The 11,622-nt window shown below is 44.5% G+C and overlaps 1 protein-coding gene across 7 annotated transcripts in view; it reads left to right on the forward strand.

Annotated features, from left to right (window-relative positions):
* The window catches only part of DNAH3 (dynein axonemal heavy chain 3), an 83,290-nt gene that overhangs the window by 68,304 nt on the left and 3,364 nt on the right, over positions 1 to 11,622 (forward strand). For all 7 annotated transcript variants that reach the window (XM_083474095.1, XM_083474100.1, XM_083474098.1 and 4 more), the window contains exons 53-60: positions 684 to 2,825; positions 3,884 to 4,103; positions 6,458 to 6,702; positions 8,225 to 8,341; positions 9,079 to 9,236; positions 9,711 to 9,878; positions 10,739 to 10,881; positions 11,335 to 11,539. In XM_083474095.1, the coding sequence (XP_083330221.1) occupies positions 684 to 2,825; positions 3,884 to 4,103; positions 6,458 to 6,702; positions 8,225 to 8,341; positions 9,079 to 9,236; positions 9,711 to 9,878; positions 10,739 to 10,881; positions 11,335 to 11,539 (3,398 nt within the window). The remainder of the gene's footprint in view (positions 1 to 683; positions 2,826 to 3,883; positions 4,104 to 6,457; positions 6,703 to 8,224; positions 8,342 to 9,078; positions 9,237 to 9,710; positions 9,879 to 10,738; positions 10,882 to 11,334; positions 11,540 to 11,622) is intronic.

An 11,622-nucleotide genomic window follows, 5' to 3' on the forward strand; every position in this document is an offset into this window, starting at 1 on the left:
TGAGGGCCTTCTGGCTGTTCCCTCACTGCAAGAAGGGAAGTTACAGGGAACCAAGCAGAGGGCCTTCTCAATAGTGGTGACCGTCCTGTGGAACACCTTTCCATCAGATGTCAAGGAAATAAACAACTATCTGACTTTTAGGAGACATCTGAAGGCAGCCCTGTACAGGGAAGTTTTTAATGTCTGATGTTTCATTGTATTTTAAATATTTTGTTGGAAGCTGCCCAGAGTGGCTGGGGAAACCCAGCCAGATGGGCGGGGTATAAATAAATTATTATTATTATTATTATTATTATTATTATTATTATTACTCCTGCTCCTCCTTAGCCCCAGTGTTGCTGTTGCTCAGCAGGAAGGAGGGTGAAGACAAAGCTAGAATTAATTGACTCTGCCTATCATTGGCTCTAACTCCCCACTACTGTTGACTCTCCTGCATTCTGCCCTAAAAGTCCAATAGGCCTCCACAGCATTCAGTGCAATAAAATGGACCATAGATACAAGTGTTATGGGAAGTGAGTCATTATATCACCTTCTCCATTTGCTTTGGCTTAAGAATTACCTGGATGCTCAAAGAACTATTTCAGGGGAAAGAACAGGGAGGTTGAAAATCTTCCAGATTTGTTAAATGAGATATTTGTATTTTGAAAACATTTTAATATATATGTATTTATGTGGAATTTCAGGTAAAATGATAGAAGACTACTGGGGAAGTTCCAAAAAAGTTCTAGGGGATCTGAAATTCCTCGAAGGCTTGAAGACTTATGACAAAGACAATATCCCATCAGCTGTAATGAAGAGAATTAGAGAGAAGTTCATCAACCATCCGGACTTTCAGCCAGCTGTCATCAAAAATGTATCATCCGCCTGCGAAGGCTTGTGTAAATGGGTGAGAGCCATGGAAGTGTACGACCGTGTTGCAAAGGTGGTAGCTCCAAAACGTGAACGACTCAGGGAGGCTGAAGGTTTGCTCGCTGTACAGATGCAGAAGCTCAATACGAAGCGAGCAGAACTCAAGAAGGTGATTGACCGCCTCCAGGACCTGAATGACGAATTTGAAGAAATGAACAACCGGAAGAAAGAACTCGAGAACAACATTGAAATATGCTCTCAGAAGCTGGACAGGGCTGAAAAGCTGATCAGTGGCTTGGGAGGCGAGAAGGATAGGTGGACGGAAGCAGCACGCCTGCTAGGAATTAAATACACTGACCTCACTGGGGATGTCTTGTTATCTTCAGGGACGGTGGCTTATCTGGGAGCCTTTACCGTTGATTACCGTACAGAATGTCAGAAGAAGTGGCTGGCTTTGTGCAAGGAGGAGAAAGTCCCATGCTCTACTGATTTCAGCCTGAGTAACACTTTAGGGGACCCAGTCAAAATCCGTGCCTGGCAGATTGCCGGATTGCCAATTGATTCCTTTTCAATTGACAACGGCATCATTGTTTCCAACTCAAGACGGTGGGCTTTAATGATTGATCCTCAAGGGCAAGCCAACAAATGGGTCAAAAATATGGAAAAGGGCAATAAGCTTTCCGTTATCAAGTTGTCTGACACCAACTATGTAAGGACTTTGGAGAACGCTATCCAGTTTGGAACCCCAGTCTTGCTTGAAAATATTGGCGAGGAATTGGATGCGTTCTTGGAGCCGGTGCTGCTAAAGGCAACTTTCAAACAGCAAGGTGTGGAGTACATGAGACTGGGAGAGAACATTATTGAGTACTCAAGGGATTTCAAGTTTTACATAACGACACGCTTAAGGAATCCTCATTATCTTCCTGAAGTTGCTGTGAAAGTTTGTCTGCTCAATTTTATGATCACCCCTCTAGGGCTTCAAGACCAGCTTCTTGGGATTGTGGCTGCAAAGGAAAAGCCTGAGCTGGAAGAGAAGAAGAACAAGCTGATTGTAGAAAGTGCAGCAAACAAGAAACAGCTGAAGGAGATTGAAGACAAAATCCTGGAAGTTCTTTCCAAGTCGGAAGGAAATATCTTAGAAGATGAAACAGCCATTAAAATCCTCTCTTCTTCCAAAGAGTTGTCTGAAGAAATATCTGAAAAGCAGGAAATTGCCACTATTACCGAAATGGAAATAGATGCCACCCGAATGGGGTACAAGCCAGTGGCCGTTCATTCAGCAACAGTCTTCTTTTGCATTTCTGATTTGGCTAACATTGAACCAATGTATCAATATTCCCTGATATGGTTTATTAACCTCTATGTCCAGTCTCTTGCCAATAGCAGGAAAAGCGATGTTTTGGAAGAAAGGATTGAATTCATAATTGACCATTTCACAATCAGCATCTACAACAACGTCTGCCGATCGCTGTTTGAGAAGGACAAGCTTCTTTTCTCCCTACTTCTGACTATAGGGATCATGAAAGGGAGAGATGAGATTGATGATGAGGTCTGGCGTTTCCTTCTGACGGGTGGGGTTGCGCTCGAGAACCCGTATGCGAATCCTGCCCCAGAATGGTTGTCTGACAAATCGTGGGCCGAAATTGTGCGTGCCTCGGGGCTGAAAAACTTGCGTGGGCTGTTGGATCATGTGGAGTCCAATGTCACAGAATGGAAACTGATTTATGATTCTGCCAAACCTCACGAAGAAGAGTTTCCCGGTGAATGGAATCTGGTCACGGGTCTTGACCGCATGGTTATCCTCCGATGCCTGAGACCAGATAAAATCATCCCGGCCACCCAACTGTTCATCTCAGACAACATGGGGAAGATATATATCGAACCCCCAACATTTGATCTTGTTGGAAGTTACCATGATTCCAACTGCTGCGCACCTCTGATTTTTGTCCTGTCGCCAGGTGCTGATCCCATGGCAGGTGAGGTTTCTTAAATAACCCAACACGGAATCCTCCTTTCATGATACTGCCTTTTGGTTGAACAAGGCTATAAATTGCATCTTTCACTACCCACACCCTGAGCAGCAGCTCAAACCCTGACCCAGAGGAGTGCACAGCCAGATTTTTTTAAAAAATGGCAGTGCAAGCAGATGAGGTGCTGGGCCCAGACCTGGGTCCCCAGTTCTGAACTTGAGCCAGAGATTCCATGGTCCGAGGCAGTAATGCTTCTCAATGCCAGTTGCCGGAAACCACAGGAGGCAAGAGTGCTGTTGTCTTCAAGTCCTACTTGCGAGTTGCCCACAGGCCTCTGCTTGACCATTATGAGAACAGGATGCTGGACTAGATGGGCCATTGGCTGATCCAGCAGCCTCTTATTATGCTCTTATGAGGCCCTCAAACTAGGATCCCCAGAGGCAGCATCTCCTGGGCCAGATTCATCTGTAGGTCCAACCTTCAACTCTGCCCCGAGGCCTGTTTTCCAGCACATAAAATGCACCCAGAGGGAACTCAGTGGGGAAAGACCACAGCTCATGGTACCCTTTTCATGGAGAGGGTCCCAGGTTTAGTTGCTGGCATCTCCAGGTAAGGCTAGGAGAGAACTGCTGCCAGTCCGTGTGGGCACTACTGGGCTAGATGAACCCATGTTCTGACTCTGTATAAAGTAGCTTCCTACTGACATTCCTTAATTTTTCTATATGTTGGGTGCAGAGGTCTTTGCAACAGCGGCTTGCCAGAAAGTCCTCCAAAAAGCACTTGTAATTCCCCATCATCACCTTTATTATTGTTGTTGTTGTTGTTGTTGTTGTTGTTGTTGTTGTTGTTGTTGTTATATTTGTATCCCTCCCATCTGACTGGGTGGCACTATGGGCAGCAACATATATAAAAAAACGTAATAGCATATACAGGGTTGCCGTCAGATGTCTTCTAAAGGTTACAGTTACTTTAACTGAGAAGATTTGGGTTTCTTGAGTAGCATTCCTGACACTAAAACCCTGCGCATTTATTAAAACGATTTGTATTTAAATATTTGATGCTAGGCTTGTTAAAGTTTGCTGATGATCTTGGCATGGAAAGCATCCAGACTATTTCACTTGGCCAGGGCCAGGGCCCAATCGCAGCAAAGATGATTAATCAGGCTATCGTGGACGGGACTTGGGTTGTGCTGCAAAACTGCCATCTTGCAACCAGCTGGATGCCTGCTTTGGAAAAAATCTGTGAAGAGGTTATAGTACCTGAGAATACTCATACCAAGTTCAGGCAAGAATTTAATATCTATTATTCAGTCTACATGGATGCTGTAGAAATCTCATTTCCTGTGCTCCAGACAGCCTCTTTTGCTGGTCAGGAAAGTGTTGCAATGAAAGTTCTGATCTCCTGGGGTTCTGGGGTCACAGAGGACATGGCAGCAGGCTTTTTAAAAGAAGGTAATATTAGGTAAATATCTCTTCCCACTGAGGCCATGTCAGATAATATCACAGTGAGCAGGGTCATGCAGGTAAGATCAGGCTCAGTAGCATGTGCCTCGATTTAGCAGTATCAAGTTCAGGGCCAAGGTCACATCTATATGTTAGTACAGTGGTACCTCGGTTTACAAACACCTTGGGTTACAAACACTTTGGGTTACAGACTCCGCTAACCCAGAAGTGGTAACTCGGGTTAAGTACTTTACTTCAGGATAAGAACAGAAATCGTGTGGCGGCAGTGGGAGGCCCCATTAGCTAAAGTGGTCCCTCAAGTTAAGAACGGTTTCAGGTTAAGAACAGACCTCTGGAACGAATTAAGTTCGTAACCAGAGGTACCACTGTATATAAAGCCCTTAACAGCTTGTCACTAGTTTACTTGTGAGATCGCCTTATCCCATATATGCCTACGCAACTGCTTTGATCTGTGGAACTGGCACTGTTACAGAATAATACTTGTTCCGCATTTGTAAGAAATTGATATTTTCAGTTGGAACTCCCAAGCAGGTACCTTCACTGTACTCTTTTTGGTGCCTGCTAAAAACACATCCATAAATGTAGAATCTTGACTAATATTTTAATCTGCTTTCCCTCCCTGCCCCCATTGTTGATTTTATTTAGTTTTGAATATTTTCAATACAGTGGTACCTTCAGGTTACAGACTCCACTAACCCAGCAATAGTACCTTGGGTTAAGAGCTTTGCTTCAGGACAAGAACAGAAATCGAGCTCCGGCAGCGGAGCAGCAGCGGGAGGCCCCATTAGGTAAAGTGGTGCTTCAGGTTAAGAACAGTTTCAGGTTAAGAATGGACCTCTGGAACGAATTAAGTATTTAACCCGAGGTACCACTGTAGTTGTTTCTTTTTTCTTTTTTTAGATGATTTTCTTTTTATAATTTTATGATTTTACTCTTTTTGTAAACTGCTCTGAGGTTTTCTTGCAATCGAGTGGTATATAGATCTTGTGAAATAAATAAAAATAAATATACGCCCAGATTTAGGCAAGCCCTATCAGGACCACAGAAAGGTCCTGTGACCTCCAGTGGCTGCAGTCTTTCCTTTGTTGTGCTTAATGGGTAGATGTTGTCTCAGCAAAGAGTTTAAGGTTGGCAAACCCTGCCCCGCAATTAGCCCTGCCTTTGCAGAGGAGCTGGCTGTGTTCTTTAAAGGGCTATTGTCCAGTTCCACAACTGCTGACTTCTACAAGACTGAAGAGATGAAATGCTACTGGGGACTCATCCTAGGGGTTTGAGGGTGGCAGGAAGAGCTACATCTTCTGGCTGGAAAGGCATGGAAGGAGGTGCTGAAAGGTCCCCTCCTTGCACAGGGCTGCCTGCTTCTCCTCTTCACCAGAGTCTTCCTCAGGGCAGGGTGGGGGCCCAGATTTGGGGATCATTACATTTTTTAGATCTTTTTCTATTGGAAGCAGTGGTTTGTGCAGGGTCAACACAAAGGTTTTCCTGTAACTGCCCCTCTGCAGTTTTCACTTTTTCACTGACACTACTACATGTCTTGGTGGTGACCATTGTACTCCTGGTTGCAAAGAGGGGGTTGAGGTGGGGTTTGTGTTGGTGCTTTGTGACAGTGCTAGTCTCCCTTTCTCTTGCACATAAGAGCTTTCTATGTAGCAGGATCCCCCTTCTAAAAAAACTAAAAAAACACAAAGGTGCATTCATCTGAGCTCCTGTCTTGAGTCTGACGTGGTATGGTCCAGACACAGGTTGACCATCTCAGTGAGAGCTAGGCCTCTAACACATTTGTTACAAAGGCACACACAAGATACTTAACCGTTATTCAAATGTGTGAAAATAAGCTTGTGTATCTTCACCAGGGGTAGCCAAGGTGGTACCATCCAGATGTTGTAGACCACAATTCCCACCAGCCCCAACCAGCATAATAGTTTTATTATTTATACCCCTACCATCTGGCTGAGTTTTCCCAGCCACTCTGGGTGGCTTTCAGCACATATAAAAACATAATAAAATGTAAAACATTAAAATTTTCCTGATACAGGGCTGGTGCGTGGCCAGTAGTCAGGGTTGCTAGTTGTCTAAAAACATCTGGAGGGTGCACACACTGGCAACCCCTGACGTACACATAGACAGCATCCACACCATGTAACCAAATTTATTTCTGCTCCCAACTTTCATTAGATTGTGGCTGACTAGTTATCCATCCGAAAAATTTCCTGTCAGCATTCTCCAGAACGGAATAAAAATGACCAACGAGCCACCTAAAGGGGTGAGAGCAAATCTCCTTCGATCCTACCTCAACGACCCAGTTTCTGACCCCATGTTCTTTAACAGTTGCGAAAAGAAAGAAATTTGGCAGAAGCTGCTGTTTGGTCTCTGCTTCTTCCATGCTCTTGTGCAAGAAAGAAGAAACTTTGGTCCATTAGGTAAGATGTTGTATGCTTTATTGTTTTCAAAAACAATTTTGGTTTTTTGTGGTAGATGGCGCTGGGGAGGTGGGAACAGAAAGTCAAGCCAGAGGAGGTTTGCATATGGTCTTCACCTGCATCCGTCTTTCTCCTTGCCACCCAAGACAAGGTAGATGGTAGGTGGTTCTGTGGCCAGCAGAGGCTGGAGCAGGCTCTGAGATGGTGTCTGTCCAATTCTTCGTCCAGGATGAAAGCAGTATAAATGGTTCCTATCTGCACCCCTCCACACTTTATCCTCACAACAACATTGTGAGTAGATAAGTCTGAAAGAGTGTGAACCAGTCATTCACTGAGTGTTGTTCCTCAGTAGGGATGGGGGAGAAATCCAACTCAGTTCGCCTTTAAAGGCAAATCTACCTTATTCACAGCCATCCTTCAGAATTCACGTTTCTCCAAATTTTGTGGTTTTCCCAGCCAAGTTGTATTTACAAAAGTGCACATACCGAGGTAAACGGTGTGCAGAATTGCATATGTACATGAGAATTACATATGAATATGCATTACGTTCAGGGAAGTGGCTTTGGGGAAAATGTACGTATGTATTAGGCAAAATTGCACACAAAAATGTGTATATTAGAAATCTGCACTAAAATGCCAGCGAGTTTTTGTGAGAACTTAACAACAACAACCTCAAACTTGTATAGAAATGTGAAGAACTGCATTTAAGATTGGAAATATTAGAAACCTAAAGTGACAGATTCACTCATCCCTATTCCCGAGTGAGGAATTTAAAGAGGATCTCCCTGATCTACTGCTCTGTCCACAACACCACACTGATGCTATCATCTTATATGTGCTGCAACTCTAAACAAAGGAACAGCACAGCATGGGTTAAACAGGCACTGGCAATCGCTTTTGACCCCATGCCACTAATGGTGCAACCATTGCACCAATCATTGTGTCAGTCTGTGATCCAGATCCCACAGTTCAGTTTTGCATCAATACATAGCTCTTTCTACGATTAAGCTGGGGCTTAGTTTTATTGAAGATTTCCTCATGTATGTCACTCACTGCCCACTGGGCCATTTTTGCTGCCAAAGGCACCCCAAATAACAAAGGTAAACATTTTTATGTGGTTACAAACTTGGATCTATTGCTCAGATTTCCTACGTGGCCATATAGGGAGCTTCTATTCAAATTAGCCAGGGGCACTTGTGCCTTTTCTGTGTCTATCAGAATGCAGCTGTTCAGTTTTGAGCTCAGCAGTTTTCAAATGACAGCTGAGGGGCACATAAATAATATTTAACATTAGCAGCTCAAATTAATGTAAGACCTGGAACACATCGTTGCACTATAAGGGAAGTTAATTAAAGATAAATATCTCCCTCTTGGATACAATATTGAGACAAATGCCTGGGCTTCACTATAGTATTGTTTCAGCTTAGTCTATTAGCATTGAATGGCATTTTATTGTTTGCTATCAGCAGAACAAAGCTTGCTGTATTGCAGACTCACTTTCCTCCCACTCTGACCTGGACAGGTTGGAACATTCCTTATGAATTTAATGAATCTGATCTGAGAATCAGTATGCGGCAGATTCAGATGTTTCTGAATGAATATGAAGAAACCCCATTTGAAGCTCTCACATATCTTACAGGTATGGGCATTGTGGCTACATTCAGACATAATGCTGGTTTAGCATCATGAAAATGAGCTTAGCGTGATTTAGCTAAACTATGGTTTATCATTACAAACGTGAACGTATTACAATAGTGAGCTAAAAGCATGGCTTATCATTTATGAAAATGAGCCCCCAAGGCTTGCATACATCCCTTCCCCATTCCTCAGTGTGGCCATAGCAAAACAGCTAGAAAAGAGGAGAGGAGAGAGAGGAGCATGCAAGTCATCCTGCAGCTCATGTGATGCTGCTTTATACAAAGTCAGTTCATTGGTCCATCTAGCTCAGTATCGTCTGCTCTGACTGGCCGATACCTTCCTTTGTCACAGGCAAGGATTTCTCCCAGCCTTACCAGGATATGACGGCAATTGAATCTGGAATCTTGCCCCAAACCATGGTTTCCTGTTACATCTGGGCCACAGTCTAATAGCCGCTACCCTCCACCATACCACCCAAAGTATATGGGGATCCATGATGGAAGTGCAATTCTGGCAAAACTCCATCGTCCCTAGTAATGCAAGGCTAGCTAACATATGGCTGTTTATGAAAGATGTCCCACCTGTAGGTTCCAATTTCCCCCTGAGCCCGCTGTATGTGGGCTCCAGTCACCTTGTGAGCAGAGTCTTATCGGTCTCCTTTTTTTAAACAGAAGGTATCTCTGCACGCTGCATAAACATCTTACCATTTTCATTCTAATGTGTTGTTTCTATTCCTAGGCGAATGTAACTATGGTGGGAGGGTAACGGACGACAAGGACAGGCGTCTCCTGCTCTCTCTACTTTCAATTGTGTATTGCAAAGACGTAGAAGTCCTGGAAAACTATCAGCTTTCCCCAGGGGGGGAATATTTTGTACCATCCTTCGGGACATACCAGGTAAGAGAGTGTAGATGAAGTACTTTTTCACACAGCGCATAGTAAAACAGTGGAGTTCTCTCCCCCCCCCCCCCAATATTGATGGCCATCAACCTGGATGGCTTTAAAAGTGGATCAGGCAGATTTGTGGAAAATAAGGCTATCAATGGCTACTAGCCACAATGGCCATTTTCTCCCTCCGCTATCAGGGACAGTAAATGCCTCTGAATGCCAGTTGCTGGGAATCACAAGTTGTGCTCAGGTCCTGTTTGCGGGCTTCCCAGAAGCATCCGTTTGGCTGCTGCAAGAACAAGATGCTGGTCTAGATGCGTCTTAAGCCTGGTTGTGCAGGGATTTTCTTATGCTTTTCTAAAATGTGGGCATCACAGTCTGTACCAATTGGGGGCAGTGTGAACAATACCACCTCCTTATCTAGCAAACCTGCTTGCCGGTGATGATTCTTGAAATACACATATCATTATATATTCTTTACAGTCCTACATAGACTACTTGAGAAGTCTGCCAATTATAACCCATCCCGGAGTATTTGGGCTACACGAGAATGCAGATATCACAAAGGATAACCAAGAGACCAACCTGCTTTTCAATAGTGTCTTGCTGACTTTGCCCCGACAAGCAGGTGGCGGCGGCAAATCTCCACAGGTAACAACATGACACAGTGGCTTCATTTAGTGCTTCAAGCCCTAATTGACTTAGGCCCCAAATATCTAAACAACCACCTCCATCCTGACAGTCCCTTTTGGATGTTAAGGTTGGCAGAAGAGGCCCATCTGGTTATTTGGCTACCCTCAGGGGTGTTGGTAGCCTGGGAGAGGGCATTCTTTGTGGCATCCCCTAAGCTGTGAAATTCCACCCTTTTAGAGGTGTGTCCAGCAGCTTCATTGTGTAATTTCTATCATATGCTGAAGATGCACCTATTTACCCTGACCGTTGACACCTGACATCCATCCATCCATCCATCGCTCTTACTATGATGTATGTATTTAGTGCCGTGCTAAGCAGGGTGGCGCTGTGGGTTAAACCACAGAGCCTAGGACTTGCTGATCAGAAGGTCGGCAGTTCGAATCCCCGCGACGGGGTGAGCTCCCGTTGCTCGGTCCCTGCTCCTGCCAACCTAGCAGTTCAAAAGCACATCAAAGTGCAAGTAGATAGATAGGAACTGCTCCGGCGGGAAGGTAAACGGCGTTTCCGTGTGCTGCTCTGGTTCGCCAGAAGCAGCTTAGTCATGCTGGCCATGTGACCTGGAAGCTCCTTCGGCCAATAAAGTGACATGAGCACGCAACCCCAGAGTCGGCCACGACTGGACCTAATGGTCAGGGGTCCCTTTACCTTTACCTTTTAAGCACAACTAAAAGCATAATAAGCTCAAAAGGGCCAATGAGTTTGAAAAATTACGTATTTAAAGAATAACATACAAAAAGATGGCAGGTTATTAAAGAGCTACAACAAATGCTATTTTCAAGTGTATTCCATTTCAAAAATGTCCAATTTCCTGATTTTAGGAAACAGTAGAGGAACTGGCACAGGACGTCCTGTCCAAGTTACCACAAGACTTTGACCTAGAATATGTGATGGAAATGTACCCAGTACTTTACAGGGAGTCCATGAACACGGTTCTTAGGCAAGAACTTATCAGGTTCAACAGGTAGGATTCTGGGTCTCTTCTTCTTCTTCTCCACCCTGCAATATTAATAGAAATAGTGATGGAGCAGCCACAGGCCTGAAAGCTCTGAGTATATTTTATGTTAGCATAATGGACATCAAGTGAAATCACAGATATTTGCCCACCTGCTATTCCATATACAGAAGGTGATGGGACTTGCAGTTGACTGGGGCAGGACAGTGTCCCCTACTGCACCTGAGGGCATGCAGGCCTCTACTGCACTAAAGAGTTCCACCCTCCAAAACGTCGCTCTCACCCCTATCACTTGCCAATCCACTCTGCCTAATAAAAGGACTGGCCCTCTTTCCTCATTTAACAGCATGCTTAAGGTCATGTGGAAGCCTCCAGTTAACCCTAGGTTTCCATTTCATCTGACTGGGGAGCCTATGGTTAACAGATTCAGGACAGATTCAGAACCATGTCTTCTCTCTCTAGGCTTACAGAGGTTGTCCGCAGCAGCCTTGTCAACCTACTTAAAGCCATCAAAGGCCAGGTGCTGATGTCTTCAGAACTCGAGGATGTCTTCAACAGCATGCTTGTGGGCAAAGTGCCTCCTATGTGGGCAGCCAAATCCTACCCATCCTTGAAGCCTATGGGGAGTTACGTGTCTGACCTTCTCATGAGGCTGGTCTTCTTTCAGGTATGCTTCAGCTCTCATGGTTCAGTGTTGTTGTCAAGATCATTTACACACGAGTAGAGATGAACAATTCAATTTGGTTTGCA

This window comes from Podarcis liolepis (genome assembly GCF_965112155.1).
Source record: "Podarcis liolepis genome assembly, chromosome: 14".
NCBI classification, from domain to species: Eukaryota; Metazoa; Chordata; class Lepidosauria; order Squamata; family Lacertidae; genus Podarcis; species Podarcis liolepis.